The sequence below is a fragment of the Tupaia chinensis genome, unplaced genomic scaffold (genome assembly GCF_000334495.1).
Source record: "Tupaia chinensis unplaced genomic scaffold, TupChi_1.0 Scaffold000186_1, whole genome shotgun sequence".
NCBI lineage: Eukaryota > Metazoa > Chordata > Mammalia > Scandentia > Tupaiidae > Tupaia > Tupaia belangeri.
In genome coordinates, this window is record NW_006159661.1 from 309858 (window position 1) to 329205 (window position 19348).

The 19348-nt window shown below is 37.5% G+C and overlaps 1 protein-coding gene across 1 annotated transcript in view; it reads right to left on the minus strand.

The window, feature by feature from the left end:
• The window catches only part of ZMYM2 (zinc finger MYM-type containing 2), a 160923-nt gene that overhangs the window by 52461 nt on the left and 89114 nt on the right, over positions 1-19348 (minus strand). The window contains 3 exon segments of the mRNA XM_006146715.3: positions 1967-2083; positions 8080-8195; positions 8662-8812. Coding sequence (XP_006146777.2) covers positions 1967-2083; positions 8080-8195; positions 8662-8812 — 384 coding nt within the window.

Consider the following 19348-nt stretch of genomic DNA (forward strand, 5'->3'; position numbering starts at 1 on the left):
TCTCACTCACCCTCACAAAAAATGAGGGGAAAAAATAAAAGAAGAAGAATGGTTAAAGGCAAACACAGTTTAAGAAAGCAAGGAGCAGCCAGGGCTACCCTGTCCATTTATCCATCTATTATTGCCCACTTACAGAAATAAAAGTCAATGATCAGAGTTGTTGCTAATGGCAAAAAGACAGCAAAATAAATTAGTAAACTAGAAGGCAAGAGTAATAAGAAAAGGAAAATAAACTTATATTCAGATTCATAGGGCTCTATTCTTTTATTAAAACACAATTATAAAATGTTAAATGACAACATAGTATATAAGTAACAAATTTTAATTTTTACAGGTACTGAGGGATACAAAATAGTATATTCACAAATAATATTTCTTAAAGGACAGGGAGCAGAATGAGAAAAATAATGTACAAATAATAACTCTAGTTATGTAGCTAAGCAAAGTGCCACTCTGTGGACTATTAATAATATAATGTATCATGAACATGACTTCAGTAATATTTTGTTTGACCAGAAAAGAAACAGATCCTGGGCTGGTTCCACTCCCACATAATAATACAATCATCATGAAATCTTTAAAAAAAAAAACTTTTTCAGACTCAATCAAAACTAGGTTTTCAGATGGAAATGTCAGTTATCTTATTAGACTTTCATTTTAGCACTGCATAATATACATAACAAAACATGACTTGCCTCCCATTCCAGAATTTCTGGTTTTGAACAAAAGGAATTTTTGCAGTAGTTGCATTTCAACTGAATATCACTTGGTGCTACAAACTGGCCATTTGGAGATGACTGCATACTCAGAGCCTAAAAACAAAGAAAAAAATACACTGAGCCTGACTATTTTAGAACTTGTATTTGTGACTACTGTCAAATATCTAAAATGTTCAGAAAACAAAATGTATCTTACATATTTTCTTAGCACATAAAACTATGTTACTGAATTTGGTCTTTAAGAATTATACTAGTATACTATTAGTTTTTATTAAACTGACATTCAATTTATTTTATCACAGCATTACTACTATTTAACTAAAATAAAAAGATAATATGAAAAAAATAAAATGATTCAATTCCAATTTTTTCACTTTAAAAAAATGTCAGTTGGGACCAACAGGTGGCATAATGGTTAACAGCGCTGGACTCCCAAGAGGTTGACCATGGTACGAACCCCTGACCCAGAGGGTTAAAACTTATGCCGGGCACAGGTGCATTCATGCCCAAAGGCCCAAGAGGAGAATGGAAGAGAAGGCTTTCCCTAATCTATCTTACTCACCCTCACAAAAAATGAGGGGAAAAAATAAAAGAAGAAGAATGGTTAAAGGCAAACACAGTTTAAGAAAGCAAGGAGCAGCCAGGGCTACCCTGTCCATTTATCCATCTATTATTGCCCACTTACAGAAATAAAAGTCAATGATCAGAGTTGTTGCTAATGGCAAAAAGACAGCAAAATAAATTAGTAAACTAGAAGGCAAGAGTAATAAGAAAAGGAAAATAAACTTATATTCAGATTCATAGGGCTCTATTCTTTTATTAAAACACAATTATAAAATGTTAAATGACAACATAGTATATAAGTAACAAATTTTAATTTTTACAGGTACTGAGGGATACAAAATAGTATATTCACAAATAATATTTCTTAAAGGACAGGGAGCAGAATGAGAAAAATAATGTACAAATAATAACTCTAGTTATGTAGCTAAGCAAAGTGCCACTCTGTGGACTATTAATAATATAATGTATCATGAACATGACTTCAGTAATATTTTGTTTGACCAGAAAAGAAACAGATCCTGGGCTGGTTCCACTCCCACATAATAATACAATCATCATGAAATCTTTAAAAAAAAAAACTTTTTCAGACTCAATCAAAACTAGGTTTTCAGATGGAAATGTCAGTTATCTTATTAGACTTTCATTTTAGCACTGCATAATATACATAACAAAACATGACTTGCCTCCCATTCCAGAATTTCTGGTTTTGAACAAAAGGAATTTTTGCAGTAGTTGCATTTCAACTGAATATCACTTGGTGCTACAAACTGGCCATTTGGAGATGACTGCATACTCAGAGCCTAAAAACAAAGAAAAAAATACACTGAGCCTGACTATTTTAGAACTTGTATTTGTGACTACTGTCAAATATCTAAAATGTTCAGAAAACAAAATGTATCTTACATATTTTCTTAGCACATAAAACTATGTTACTGAATTTGGTCTTTAAGAATTATACTAGTATACTATTAGTTTTTATTAAACTGACATTCAATTTATTTTATCACAGCATTACTACTATTTAACTAAAATAAAAAGATAATATGAAAAAAATAAAATGATTCAATTCCAATTTTTTCACTTTAAAAAAATGTCAGTTGGGACCAACAGGTGGCATAATGGTTAACAGCGCTGGACTCCCAAGAGGTTGACCATGGTACGAACCCCTGACCCAGAGGGTTAAAACTTATGCCGGGCACAGGTGCATTCATGCCCAAAGGCCCAAGAGGAGAATGGAAGAGAAGGGACTGTGGGGTGACCATTCTCCCGGGGGTGATTTTCCACTTTCAGTCTCAGTCTCTCTAGTAAGAATACATAACCTATAGCAAAAAACTCACTAAAATAAATAAATAAATAAATATGAGTAAGTAACACTGAAGTCAACTGCCTAAGTTTTTTCTTTTTCTTTTTTTTTTTTTGAGAGATTTTTGCTATAGGGCGCGTGCGCTCACCAGACAGACAGAGACAGACAGAGAGACAGAAAGCGAGAAATCATCCCCCAGGGGGGATGGCCACACCACAATCCCTTCTCCTCCATTCTCCTCTCGGGATCTTGGGCACGCACGCACACGCACCCGGTGTGAATTTAAGCCACCGGGTCTGGGACTCGAACCGTGGTCGACTACATGGGAGTCCAGCGACATAGCCATTACATTAACTGCTGGTCCCAACTGCCTAAGTTTTGAACTAGCAAATAAGAGTTAAAAAAAAAAACAAACAAACAAAAAAACCCTAGCCTATACTGCTCTCTCCATTAAATATCTAACTCACTAATGATGTGATCCACTGCATCATTGCCATAATTTTCATTTGAAATCCAACAGTGAAACAGCTGTTACTTTTAAAAAGTGATAATTTTGGGGCAGCAGGTGCCATGGTAGTTAAAGGTGCTTGACTCCCTCACAATCAACCATAGTTCAAGTCCTGGTGGCTTACTTTCTTACTTTCTCTCTCCCTCCCTCCCTTTCTGTCTCTACCGGGTGAGCATATGTGTCCTAAAGCAAATTTTTAAAATAAAATAAATAATAAATGCAATTAAATAAATCTTTTTTTTTCTTTTATTTGGAGAGGTTTTTTTTTGCTATAGGGGCACGTGTGCTCGCCAGACAGACAGAGAGACAGAGACAGAAAGTGAGAAATCAACCCCCAGGGGGGATGGCCACGGCGCAATCCCTTCTCCTCCATTCTCCTCTCGGGATCTTGGGCACGCATGCACACATGCCCGGCGTGAGTTTAAGCCACCGGGTCCAGGACTCGAACCACGGTCAACTACGTGGGAGTCCAGCAACATAGGCCTTATGCTAACTGCTGGTCCCACAATTAAATAAATCTTTAAAAATAATTTTGATTATTTTGGGGGCCAGCAGGTGGTATGATAGTTAAGGTACTGGATTCCCACAGGGCCAACCATAGTTCAAGTCCCAATCTTGGCTGCTTGAAAATCACATCAGACATATATATATTATATATATGTGTGTGTGTGTGCGTGTGTGTGTGCCCAAAATCACAGGAGTAGACTGGAGAAGAAAAGATTGTGGCATGGCCATTCCCCCTAAGGGAAAAAAGGTGATTTCTTACTTTCCTTCTCACTGTCTCTCTCAGGCAAGAGCATGTACCCCATGGCAAAACCCTGGGGGAAAAAAATGGATCATTCTATGAAGTTAGGGAAAAAAGATTCATAGACTCATATTCATATCAGGAATTTATTTTAGTTCAATTACTTTTTTTTTTTTGAGAGGTTTTCGCTATAGAGCATGTACACTCGCCAGAAAGACAGAGAGAGACAGAGAGATAGAAAGCGAGAAATCACTCCCCATGGGGAATGGCCATGCTGCAATCCCTTCTCCATTCTCCTCTTGGGATCTTGGGCACGCACGCACACGCTCCCGGCATGAGTTTAAGCCACCGGGTCCAGGACTTGAACTGCGGTCAACTACGTGGGAGTCCAGCGACACAACCATTATGCTAACTGCTGGTCCCAGTTTAATTACTTTTTTAAGAGTTAAAATAATGGGAACCAGCAGTTAGCGTAATGGCTATGTCGCTGAACTCCCATGTAGTCGACCGCAGTTCGAGTCCTGGACCCGGTGGCTTCAACTCACACCAGACGCATATGCATGCATGCCCAAGATCCCGAGACAAGAATGGAGGAGAAAGGACTGTGGCGTGGCCATCGCCCTAGGGGGTGACTTCCCACTTTCTGTCTCTCTGTCTTTGTCTGGCGAGCGCATGCGCTCTATAGCAAAAACCACTTAAAATAAAAAAGAGTTAAAATAATTTCTGAAATAAGATAGGACATAAGCACACATGAACCTTCAAAGTCTTTTTCTAATTCTTAAGAATTATAGTGATGAGTAAACAGGTATTTATTCTTTTAAATAATATTACACATTATACTCACATATTATATAATCTTTTATAAAACAGTTAATTTTTAACTCTTTCAAAGGTTTATTTGCCTCTTCCACCATGAGAGGATACAACAAGAAGGTACCATCTATGAGGCTCTTACCAACACCCAGAGTGCCAGGACCTTTTCTTGGGACTTCCAACCCTCTAGGACATTGAGAATTAAATTTCTCCTATTCATGAGCTACCTAGTCTAAGGTATCTTGTTATAGCAGCCAAATGGACTAAGAATAATGCCCTATTATCTTATTTTTAACAGAAAAAATGTCTAATGAAAACATAAAGATTAAAATACATATAGTTTTCTTTAAGGTAAGTGGGGGAGGGGGGGAAATGTTGCTTTTTTGTTTGTCAACTCTGTACTATTTTGATGCAGACAGAGTAATGAAGCTGCCTATAGGGTTACCTAAATGCATTCCTCAAAAGTGAGAGTCTAAATTAAGTACTTTTTTTTTTTTTTTTAATATACAATGAATGGAGCCAGTTCCTTGACCTAGTGGTTAAGGCAGTCACTTATTTGGCTGGAGTCGAGTGCAGGATTACAATTTTAGACCTGGCATCTTGAAAAACATGCCAGGTGCATGTGTGTTTGCATGTATGTGTGCCTAAAAATCCTGACAAGATGGAGAAATGGAGGAAAAGAAATTGCAGCATGCCTACACTCCACTTAGGGATGCTTTCTCCCTGTCTTCCTGGTGAGCATGCACATCCTCTAACAATTAAAACAAAAACCAAAAAATGTCCATATCCTCTCTCACCTTGCCCATTTCTGCACATGCTCTTTCATTTAAAAAAATAAAAAATCTGTACATATACAGAGTCTCATCAAATTATGGGCAAGTTTCAATTAGTAAAAAAGGTAGTTAAAACATTTTGAGATATCAATTCAATTTACCTAAAAACATCAAAATGGAAAAAAGTTAGCTAAAGATCTGACAAGGAGCATGCTATGGATAGTGCCTTTCTTCCTTTTAATTAACCATTACTGCTTATTTTCCTGTTTAAGAAATGGCAACAAGGACCTTCCAGTGGCATAATGGTTAAGGCGGCTGGATCCCCACATGGCCAACAGTGCGGTTTGAGTCCTGGTCCTGGTGGCTTGAAAAACACACCAGGCACATTGTACATGTGTGTCCAAAGTCCCAAAAGGAGAAACAAAGGAGAGTTCATATACTCTCTAGTAAATTTAAAGAAAAAAGAAAAGCCAGTAAGACAAAAGCATCATTTACCACTATAAGGATGTGTCAATAACCATGATCCCAGCACCTAAAATAAATGTTTAGTCTTGAATAAAGTTTATCTCTTAGGCTCAGTGAGGACTATTAACAACTATTAACAAAAACAACATTCACTTGGCTGATATTAACAACTATTAACAAAAACAACATTCACTTGGCTGAATTCAAAATGACATTAATTTAAATGCTAATGATGTTACAGTAACTAATGTAGCATACTTTAGGATTGTTTTAGCAACACACTTCAGAGACTATATTTTGTTAGGAGCATTTCAGGGAAAAAAAGTGTTTCACATACACAGGAATGCAGGCAGATGGGGCAAACAGGTTGTGGAATATACCACAGCTGAATAAACAAAACAAAACAAAAAGACATTGCCAATTTTAATACAGATATCTAACTATCTATATATATAGATCTATCTAGATAGATACATATCTATCTATATAACATGGTAGTGTTTGTTGAAAATGATGAATGTTATTATCCTTGACTTGATTTACGAACTCCACTATGATTTGAAAATCCATGTTGTGCCACACAAAGATGTACATTAAATGTAAATAAGAAAATATAAAATAAAATTTAAAATAAAAGGATATTTTAATTTAAAATAAAATGACAAAGAGTACAGCAGCTGGAACAAGGCAGAAATGTTGGATGAATTAACTCATGAAGCATAGTTAGAACATTTGGGTAAAACACTGAACTACCAGTACAGTGTTTTAATTGGGGGGGGGGGGTACTTATTTATTTATTTGTTGTGACTTTCAAGTCGCCAGGTCCAGGACTCAAACTGTATTTAGTCATGTGGGAATCCAGTGCCTCAACCACCATGCCCCCACTTAACTAATGATTTAAAGCCCCTCTAAACTATTCCTTGCTAGTGTTCACCAGAATAAGTCTGACCACTTCCAATAAAGGTATCTGCCAAGATTATCCATATTCCAACTCAAAGAACTATGTGAGAAAGTCTTTACATTTACCAAAATGAAGTGTCTTCCTGAAACTAATCTTGTCTTAAACTAAGGCTGTAAGAAGTCTAAGCTCCTTTTCTACTGCCCGTTTCCAAGATTTGAAGAAAGCATTATGATTGCTGGCCAGCTGCAATGGTGCAGCCCTAATGCAAAGTTCCACAATGCTGCGGCCATATGGGAAGGTCCTGAATTTATGATCCAGGATCATATCCTGAGGTCTCTTGGAGCACACCAGGCAACATATGCCTATGATCCTAGGTAAGTGGTACTAGGAGTAGAATGATGACATGAAGATCCTGTTGGAGATACTTCCTATCACATTCCTTTCTTTCTCTCTTGGTTTTCTCTTTCTCTCCCTGCACTCCAATCACTCAAGGAAGAAAGACATAGGCATATTTTAAAAACTATTATGTTTGGGGCCAGCAGGCAGCATGATGATTGGGGTGCTAGACTCCCATATGGCTGACTGAGGTTCAAGTCTAGGCTTGACTTCACACTTTCCCCATCTCTGTTATTTGCACATGCTCTGCAGCAAATTAAAAAATAATAATGAGGAAGAGCTGGCAGGTGGCATAGTGGTTGACGTGCTAGACTTCCACATGGTCGACCACAACTTGAGTCCCAGACCTAGCAGCTTGTTTTCTCGCTTTCCCTTTCTCTCACTCTCAGGTGAAATTAAACAATAATAATAACAGATACAGTTAAACAAATAAATAGTTATTTTAAATAAAAGAATTACTTAAAATAATAATGATAATGAATAAAATTAAATAATTCTTTTTTAAAAATTATGACTTTCATTTGCAAGCTAAATACACTTGGTCCTTCATCTATTTATCACAGAACAGAGTTCCCCTTTGGGTTCACATTGTAGTCAAATGATCTAATATAAAAATACTACAAATCAGACACTAGACTTAGCTATATTAAATTTTATTTTCCTTAATAATCTTTATCATGCTTACAGTTAAAAAGTCAATTTGATTATCCTTACTACAATAGAAAACTGGTGTATTTGTGTATTCTGTGACTACAGAATCTCCACCCTCCAATTTCATCTTCAACAAACTATGCAAAAATTAACAGAGAAGACAGAGTTAACCATATTACACTGTTTTATTTCCTATGTGTATTTTATTAAGGACAGAGTTCATGCAAAATAAGTAACAAACCTGAAATTTAGCCACACAACTGGAATTGCAAAAGTTATACAGTTTTCCATCAGGCATTGTGGCTTGATATTGAGGTAAAGAGTTTCGCTTACAAAAATGGCAAATAATTCCCAAACCTAGGAGAGAAAAGGTACATATCTGATTTCTTTATAAAGTAATGAAAGTTAAAAAAAAAAAAAAATCTTAACTGACTATTGAGATTATCTTTTCATGGAACTTCCTGGAAATTATCCTTTTATCATTTTCACCTTTAAAGTACTGTCATAAAAGAAGATTGGTATTATGTCTCTAAAAATGTACTAATATACTAAAAAGTCTGTTTTAGATCATTTTTGGATGGAACAACTATTTTAGCTAAGAACATACAAATGGAGAAGACTTCAATAATTGTTAAAAATTAAAAGACATGGAATGATCAAAATAATTATAACAATTTACAATAAAAAAGATTACTCTAACAATAAAAATAAACACAAGCAGTTAAAAATACATATAATTACAAAGCTAAAGGAGAAGGAATAGTTACTTATGTAAAAACAATGTTATTAAAGGTTTTTAACTTTTTAAATACCTGTAACTTACTTTGTGATTTTGCATATTTTGTCTTGTGACTGTTCATGCAAGCAGTTGAACAATATGGCTCCATATATCCATTAGGACCTATACACTGAGTCATATCAAAAAACCTGCACTGTGTTCGGCAACCAGTACAAGTTGTCAGTTTTCCATATTTCTAAAATTTGAAGCATATAAAGATAATTTGAGAAAAAAAACATAATTTTTTTAAAAATTACTGTATTTACTAGATCTTTTGTCTTTGCAAAAAAATCCTATTAGTTTGTAATTATCTCTACAGTCAAAAGCTTTTCCTCATTATCTCTACAGTCAAAAGCTTTTGGATATAAACTGTTCAATACAGTAACTGCTTAGGTAGATTCAAACAAAGCAATGATAACCAGCTAAGTCTTTGAAACATAATTTTTGTCTACTAATGCAATATATCAGAATCCTTACATACATACAAATAAGAAAAATCTGAAAAAAATCTAAGAAAGGAACAGCTTTTTTTGTAGTGAGAACTTGTCATTAAAGAAAAAATTAATGGAGCTATGAAATGTAAGCCTTAACAATCAAAAGACTACAGTATTTAGTAAGAGGAATTTAAAGAATTCCAAAACTTGTTCAATCGAGCCTCTACTGTTCCAACCATTTTTAGATTTATACATTTTTTTTTTAATTGTCAGTGGCCACATACACTCATCAGAGATAGAGAAAGAACGCACCCTCCAATGGAGCACAGTCATGCTGCAATCCTTTTTCCTCCATGTTTTCATTCCACCAGGATTTGGGGCATTCACTCAAACCTAACCAGCAAGCTTTTTCAAGCCAGCAGGTGTTTTTTCAGGTTTGAGGGCCAGGATTCAAACTGCAGTAGGCCTCATAGGATCCAGCTCCCTATGCATAGCATTTAACAGCTAAGCTACAGAGCCAGCCCACCAAGCACTTTTAGAACCTGTCATAAAAAAACAATCAGCCCAGGGCCAGCAGGAGGTATGGCGGTTTCAGTGCTGCATGGCTGACAGTGGTCAGAGTCTTGTTCATGGCAGCTTGAAAATCACGCAAGACACATGTGCATGAGTGCCCAAAATCCCAAGAGGAGAATGGAGGAAAAGGGACTGCAGCATGGCCATCCCCTTGAGGGATGATTTCTCAGTTTCCCTCTTTCTATCTCTCTCCAGAGAATGCACACACACTATGCCAAAACCTAATTACATAAAAAAAGAGACAAAACAAAAAACAACTTTCAAAATGATTTCTAGTTATTGACAAAATTTAATGATTTCTCCATAGATAATGAAGTTAATCCTCCTGCCACAGCTCAATATATGCCAACGAGATACTCAAATAAATGTGAAAACAAAATGAAAGTAGAACAAAAAAAAAAATACTTCAAAAATTACTAAGACACTCCAGGCACATGTGAGTGCATGCCCAAAACATTGTACCAACAGACGGAGAAATGAAGGACAGGGGATTACGGTATGACCACATTCCAAGACAGGGTGGATTCTCCCTCTCCCTCTCTCTCTAGAGAGTCCTCTGGAATAATAATTAAAAAAAAAAAAAAAAGATAAAACTGAAAACAAACAGTATTGCAAAAATACAATACAGATGAACTGGTGTGTTTGTATTAAAAAATTACCTGATAGTCACACTAGAAATAAACCATAAGGGGGTGCCAAGTACTGGCATAACAATAAAACAGTACGCTCTGCAAGGCTGACCTACATTTGAAGGTTCTGGGTCTCTATCTGGAGACTTCCCTGAGTTCAGAAGGCATGCATGTGCCCATGGTTGGGAGATGGCTGAGGCTGGGGATGAATTGTGGTGAAGATCCTGTTGGGGGTGCTATATTTCTGTCTCTCTAGCTCACGGAAGAAATAAATAATTAAAGAAGGGAAGGAGAAAGGGAATGAAGGAAAGAAGGAAACCAAGTGATCATAATGAAAATCAAAGTTTTTGAGTGTAACTTATATTTATTCCCTTTCTATTTTTTTTTTTTTTTGAGAGATTTTCACTGTAGGGCACGTGCGCTCGCCAGACAGACAGAGAGAGACATAGAGACAGAAAGCGAGAAATCACCCCCCAGGGGGGATGGTCACGCCGCAATCCCTTCTCCTCCATTCTCCTCTCGGGATCTTGGGCACACACGCACACGTGCCCGGCGTGAGTTTTAAGCCACCGGGTCCGGGACACGAACCGCGGTCGACTATGTGGGAGTCCAGCGACATAGCCATTACGCTAACTGCTGGTTCCCCCCTTTCTATTTTTTTTTAAGGGAGATTTTTGCTACAGGGCACATACACTCACCACAGAGACAGAGAGACAGAAAGTGAGACATCCCCCAGGAGGGAAGGCCACACTGCAATCTCTTCTCTTCCATTTTCCTCTCAGGATCTTGGGCACATGTGCACATGCACCTGGCATGAGTTTTAAGTTGCAGGTCTGGGACTTGAACCATGGTTGACTACGTGGGAGTCCAGCAACATAACCATTACGTAAGCTGCTGGTCCCTATTCCCTTTCTAAATAAAACTTTTCCTAATAAAACTTTCGCAAATAAGTTGAATCAAATTTTACCAATCATGTTTGAAAACAACTGTATCCATCCTTCTACATGATGCTAAAATTATTTATTTCATACCCAAAAGCATCTAGTACAATGAAGTAATAAGGAAGAACAGATGTCAAGGAGTATGACAATCAGGTCAACATAACAATTGAAACACATAAACTGCAAGGAATATTTTCACAAACAACATGGGATATTTCAGAAAGTAAAGGCACTAAACTGAAGGTAAACACAACCAGAAAATAATAAGTAATATGAAAAAAAGAAAAACATAAAAACAAAAAAATATGCAACATACAAAACATGAGAAAATACAAATGTTATGAGCCAGGAATATATGTTATATTCATTCTCGTTCTACAAAAAAAAATAAATAAAGCCCATGTTGCTTATTCATCATTTACTCAAATACTGCTTAAAAGAAGTTTGAGGTTTTAACTTTTCAAAGTGGAAATCAACTCATTCTCCAATCTCTTCTAGGCCCCCAAAAGAAACACTCAGCAAAAACATAAGAGTAGTAACAAGAACAAATAAGAATGGATGCAAATATATTACATCTAATTATGACTACACCAATGGTATAAGGACCATAAAGGGAGAATGGTGTTTTTTGTGCTTGCAATAATATGCTTTCCTAAAGCTTATTTGTTTATTTAAACTTTGAAAATGGACAAAATAAAACAAATTAATAAAACAATAGAAGACAGAAAAATGTTTAAAACCTGGAACCACAGTATAAATTCAGAATATTGAAAAATATTCGAGATGTTTGCCAGTGTATTGTAGGAAAAAAAGAAACAAGCTCCCTAAATCCATGTTTGAGGCCTCCATGTATCAGCACGTATAAGGAATTCTTTCATAACTACGAATTAAGCCCAACCATAGAATCAAATCTTTGACTTGACACTTGTTAAGAGAAATAAAGTTGTCTAAATGGGTCTAATCACCTGGATCTGTGTTTCTGGCACTGATTTTCTTGGCAGAATGATTAAACAGTTACTAACAATGTTAGGGTACCAAGTAAACAAGGAGCTAAGCAACTAGTCCACATAGATAGTACTTTTATCAGAAGAGAATGAGTATTATCAGAAAGATAGAAAAATTAGTATAAACAGTATTTCAATATTGCCCCTTACACAGCTACCACTACTTTAAAAATGAAAGAATTCATCTAATGAAATAACATTAGCAAAAAATGTGTTTTGTACCATGTTTGCTTGGCTTCATAGGTGAACAATCAAAATAGAAATATTTATATTTCATTTGAACTTCCTATACACCATATATATACACACTGATTTTTTTTTTAACACAGAGTTGTGTCACAATCCTCCTGCATCAGCCGGCTGAGTAGCTGGAACTACAGGCAGACACTCGTGCCTACCTTTTAGAGTGGACCAGAAAATGAACCCAAGCCTCCCATGTGGCCTCAGTCTGCCAAGTAGCAGCTTTTACCAGCACATACTACATAAATAGAATTAATTCAGAAATAAAATATTCCCTATCCAGGCAGAGAAGAAAGGAGAACATAAGCATACACCTGACTTGGAGAAAAAGAATGAGACAAATTAAAATAAGATACTGGTGCTTCCTCTCTAGGCTCAGACCTAGTTGGCAGCAATATGGCCATACACATCAAGAAGGTCGGCATCATGGGTAAATACAGAATCCTCTATGATGCCTCTCTCCAAAAATATCATGAAAAAAAAAAAAGAACTGAAATCAACCAGCACGCCAAATACACTTGCTCCTTCTGTGGCAAAACAAAGATGAAGAGATGGGCTGTGGGGATCTGGCACTGTAGTTTCTCCATGAAAACAATACGTAGTGGTGTCTGAACCTACACCACCACTTCAGCTATCACAGTAAAGTCTGCCATCAGAAGAATGAAGGAACTGAAAGACCAGTAGAAGCTCCACAAACATTTGGATTACCACTAGCCTACAATAAATGGGTTAATTTATGCAACAAAAACAAATGAGATATTCTAATATAAAAGGTAGATATTATGGGGAACTTTACAGCAAATTTCAATCTATTCAGTTAAATGATATCCTCTCTCTCCTCTTTCTCTCCCTCCCCCATATATGTGTGTTTATACACACACACATACATGCACATACATACATACGCACAGAGTTTCTCTGAATTTTTATTTTGCACATATGTTGGCCAGAGAGAAAGAAAAGGGGGGGAGGGGTAAGAAAGCACGTCCCTGGGGAATGGTAACCAACTCTCCATTGTCTTCTCAGGATTTTGGGTATGCACGTACACAGGTGTGTTTTTCAAGATGCTAGGTCGGGACTCAAATTGCATAGTTAATCATGTGGGACCCAGATGCCTTAACCATACCACTAGCTGGCCCTGTACCTTTTATTTTAATATCAATCAATTCAACATGAACTTCAAAATTAACCATCTTGTGATTTTAAAACTTGCCACTAATTTTTCCTTCTACATGTAGGAAATACATTTCATTTAGTACATTTTGATCAAGTCAGTGGATCATACAGGCAGATGCTTAAGAAAGGCTTGATGTACCTGGCTGGTGCGAATCTAAGCCAAGAAATAGCCTGTGCATAACCTACTTCCTAGGCACATTCACATAAAACTTAATCTTACTTTAATCCATGATATTGAATGGATGAAAAAAAAAAAAAACCTTATGTTTTTTAACATCTAACTAAATTGCAACATTTTTTTACTCTACCTACAGGTAACAAACCAACCACATTACTTTAGCAGAGCCTGTGACTATCAAACCTAAAAAAATTCCCTTGGGGCAAGACAGTGCTACAGCACTTAATACAACTGGACCCACACGTGAAAGGTTAGTTTGTATCCTAGGACGACCCTGAGCACATTGGGTACATGTGTACCATGGTTCAGGCTGGCTAAGATTAAGGGTAGGTGGTGGCATGGAGACCCTGTTGGGGTTATGTCTCTCTCTCTCTCTGACTCTCTTATGGAAGAAGTGAAAGAATAAACTTGAAAATTAATTAGTTAATTAATAAAAATTCCAAATATATCATATTTACTGCACATACCTCAATATATCGTTTACAATCAACATAACTTAAGATTATAATTATTAGCCACAGTATATTACTTAAAACATAAGTAAAACAATACATTACATTTCAAATATTTAAGAATATTTTGATAGGGAACAGCAGTTAGCATAATGGCTATGTTGCTGAACTCCCACGTAATTGACCACGGTTCGAGTCCCAGGGCTGGTGGCTTAAACTCACGCTGGGCGCATGTGTGTGCGTGTCCAAGATCCTGAGAGGAGAATGGAGGAGAAGGGATGGCAGCGTGGCCATCCCCCCTGGGGGTGATTTCTCGCTTTCTGTCTCTCTGTCTCTCTCTGTCTTTCTGGCGAGCACATGCACCCTATAACAAAAACCTCTCAAAAAAAAAAAAAAAAAAAAGAATATTCTGATTACCATATTGCTATATAATCGGCTCTCTTTGTAATCATAGGTATTTTATTTTGTGCATTAAGTAATATCCTGAAGATGGGTCTGTCCATATTACCATAGGAGTTCAAGGCACAGAAGTAAGAGAGAACTCTGATTAGAGGAAGTGATGATAAAACTTCAGTAATGACATAATATTGTACAATTTTCCACACTAAGTAAGACGAAGAAATAATTTAAGTAAAAAGTACACTTCAATTATTTAATAAAACCCTGAAGTCATCTATTATAAGATCAGTCTGTCCATAGAGAAAACAGTCTGAAAAATTATGCACTATGTTTTATTTCTTCTACTATTGTACATTTTATGCTTTTACTCTTAACACACGTACTGTACTTTAGTAATCTATGTAAATTTTCTAACTGGCAATAAATGATAAAAATAGTGAGCAAAATTTGCTTCATAGTATATTTACATAGTATCAAAAACATTCCCCTGAAAGAAAGGAAAAACAGTAAAGAAAAATCTGAGAGAATCCCTCACTCAACTGAACCAAGCTAAAATATGTAAGGGTTAATAGCAGGCATCATGTATCTCTTGACATAATGTAGTAAGGACAAAGCATCACTTAAGAGGTATCATGCCGGGACCAGCAGTTAGCGTAATGGCTATCGCTGGACTCCCACATAGTCGACCGCGGTTCGCATCCCGGACCCGGTGGCTTAAAACTCACGCCGGGCACGTGTGCGTGCGTGCCCAAGATCCCGAGAGGAGAATGGAGGAAAAAGGATTGAGGCATGACCAGCCCCCTGGGGGGGTGATTTCTCGCTTTCTATCTCTCTGTCTCTCTCTGTCTGTCTGGCGAGCGCACACACCCTATAGTGAAAAACCTCTCAAAAAAAAAAAAAAAAAAAAAAAAAAGAGGTATCATGCAAAAATATTAAACCTCAACGTAATCCTAAGAAAATACTAGACAAACACAAATGGAGGGGCACTCCTCAAAATGGCCTATGGCATTAAAAAATTGTAGTCATAAAAGACAAAAACTGAGACCAGCAGATGATGTAATGGTTATGTCACTGGCCTTCACGTAGTCAATCACGGTTCAAGTCCCAGACCCAGCAGCTTAAAATTAACACTACTTCCATGTGAGTGTGTGCCCAAAATCCCAAGAGGAAAAGGGACTATAACATGGCCATCACACACCCCCAGGGGGTGGAGGATATGTGTCACTTTCTGTCTCTGTCTCTCCAGCAAGCACACACACCCTATAGCAAAAAAAAAAAAAAAAAAAAAAAAAAAAATCTCTCTTAAAAAAAAAAGACAAGGGGCTATCAGGTGGCGTGGTGGTTAAGGCACTGGACCCTCCCATATGGCCAATGGTTCAAGTCTTGGACCTAGTGGCTTGCTTTCTCACTTTCCCTCTCCCTGTGTGTGTCTCTCTCTGGTCAAATTAAAATGAATAAATGAATAAATAATATTAAATAAATAATTCTTTTTTAAAAAAGACAAAAACTGAAGACCTTTTAAAAGTTGATGGGCCTTCCACCTTAGGTATAAAAAGTAGATTTTCAAACTTTGCACACAAGGTAGTGGGGGACTATATACCTAACTACAGGGAAATGAATTAAAGAGGCCGTCCAACTACCAAAGATATTGCCTGGGAACAGGGAGGGAACAGGTAGAGGGGGAATACAGTAGAATAGAGCCAACTATTTAGTCAGCAGTAAGGTCATGTCGAATTTTTCTGTTTTTTCTACACAAAACTGTGTCACCACTTTTCCAACAACCGAATAATTTCACTGAGTTAAAGAAACAAAGAGTTTAGGGTACTCAGAATTTAGGAAGTAGGGTACTGAAGACAGGGAACAGAACAAAAATTGTCTTAAGTATCTAAAGAGATGTATTCTTAAAAATCCTTTAGGGCCAGTTGCAGACATGCAAATAGCAGGGTGCCATGGCACTGGAGCACATGTGGGAGGCCCAGGTTCAGTTCCCAGTTTCAAATCCCAGGTTTGCATCCCAGGCAAGGAATGGTGGTACATACCTGAAGTCCTAGCTAACTGAGAGGTTGTGGGTAGAAGGATCAAAACATGACACCCTGTCAAAAATACTTATGTTGAAGGCCAGACAGTGAGCCAGCAGTAAAACATGACAATGTGAGGCTGACTTAGAGAGGTTCTACTTTCACATTCAGGTAACACTCTGAGTGTACCAGGTATTCAGATAACACTCTGAGTGTACCAGGTACACAAGTTCATGCCCATGATCTAGGGCTAGTTAAGGCTAGGGGTAAACCAAAGCATCAGGGTTGTTTGATGTGTGGTCTCTTTCGCACACGTGAACTTTAAAAATATATCTTTCTGCACCTTCTATCTTCCTTTGATACATGTTCTCTCTCACTGTAAAAAGAATTCTTTGGCTGAGAGATGGTAATAACCGTCAGAATGCAACAGGTTTAACAACTGCCAAAACATAAACTAGGCTGGAAGTACTGTCCTGCTATCTGTTCAAGAGTGAGATGAGGCCCAGCCAGAGTAATGCACACCTGGAAGCTACTGCTCAGAAACCTGAGGTCACAGGGGTCTGATTCCTGGACCACCCTAAACGCCAGAAATGGTGATATGTACCTATAGTACCACATACTCAAGAGGCTGAGGTAGGAAGACTGTCAGAGTGTGACCATCTACAAACATCACACACACACACACACACACACACACACACACAAAGACCACAAAAACATACACCATAGGGACCAGCAGTTAGCGTTAATGGCTATGTCGCTGGACTCCCACATAGTCGACCACAGTTCGTGACTCTGACCTGGTGGCTTAAACTCACGTCGGGCGTGTGTGCGTGCGTGCCCAAGATCCCGAGAGGAGAATGGAGGAGAAGGGATTGCAGCATGGCCATCCCCCCAGGGGTGATTTCTCACTTTCTGCCTCTCTGTCTCTCTCTATCTGTCTGGCGAGCACACGTGCCCTATAGCAAAAACCTCTCCAAAAAAAGAAAAAAGAAAAAAAAATACCCCATAAAAAAATGCATAACTGGAAAAAAAAAAAAAGAGTGGAATAACCTTAGTAGTACAGGGAGATTCAATGTTCTGAATGCTATCACCAGACTAGTGGGAGTAAATTAGTCCTAGAGAAAAGTGCAATGTGCCAAAGATAATTAGAAGAGCTTGAAAGAAAGCTTCATAAAGATTCAAATAATTTGAAGTAACTTGATAGCGTTCCAGAACAAAGTCTAACATCATTTAGAAGAATACAACAGGGACCAGCAGGTGGCATAGTGGTTGTATCACTTGACTCACACACAGCCAACCATGGTTCAAGTCCTGGACCTGGTGGCTTGAAACTCATGCAGGGCCCATCTATGTGCACGCCTGAGATTGTGGGAGGAGAATGAAGGAAATGGGATTGCAGTGTGGCCATTCTCTGTGGAGGGTAATTTCTCACTTGCCCTCTCGCTGTCTTAGTCTCTTTATCTTCAAAGAGAGTATACTCTCTAAGGAAAAAAAAAACTCTTAAAAAAAGAAAAAAGAAAATACAACAAAATCTAGCACCTAACAATGTAAAATTCACAATATTCAAGTGCAAAAATTATCAAGCATTTTGTAAGTAAGCAGGAAAATATAGACCCAGCCAAGAAATGAGTAAAAAAAAAAAAAAAAAATCTAACTGTAGAAATGGACCTAGAAATGATAGATATAAAAATGATAGGTGGTGCTGGTTCCACAGTCTTGTGGTTAAGGGAACCAGATCCCACATAGCTGACCCTTGTTCAAGTCCCAACATTAGGAGCTTGAAAAACACACTGGGCATGTGTGCATGCAAGCACAAAATTCCAAAAGGATAGAGAAATGAAGTAGGAACTGCAGCATATCATGCCACACTGTGGAGTGCTTTCTCTCCCTCCATCTCTCTCTGGTGAGTACATACCCACTGACAATTAAAAAAGAGAGAAGAAGATGCTAGACAAAGGGGTTAAAGAACTATCATAGATTCATTCAAAAATTAGTGCAGGGTCTCTAAAAGGTAGCATAACAGCAACACAACTGGACCCAAATGGGGAAATCCCAGGTTTGCATCCCAAGGCTTCCCTCTATAGGCAGACATGCATGTGGCCATGATCCAGGTTGGCTGATGCTAGGGGTAGATAGCAACATGAAGGCCCTGTTAAAATGCCCATCTCTCTCTCTCTCTCTCTCTCTCTCTCTGCCTCTATATACCCCATGGAAGAAATAAATCAGGAAACTTTATTTAAAAATTAATAGAAGAAAATATAAATATAATTAAGCAAGGAATGAAAATATAAAAAACTTAGATGGAACTTTTAGTGAAGAAACACAGGACATCTGAGATGAAAAATACATTGCACAATATTAACAGTTAATTAGAAAACATCAGCAAACTTAAAGATATATTAATGAAAACTCTAAAATGAAATGCAAAAGGAAAAAAAATGTTGTAAAAAACTATATTAGAGCCTCAGAGTGACATGAGACAGTAAAGGAAATATAATACATCTATCAGAAATTGGGGTCTCACAGGAACCAGCAGTTAGTGTAATGGCTATGTCGCTGGACTACCACGTAGTTGACCGTGGTTCGCATCCCGGACCCGGTGGCTTAAAACTCACACCGGGCACGTGTGCGTGCGTGCCCAAGATCCCGAGAGGAGAACGAAGGAGAAGGGATTGCAGCATGGCC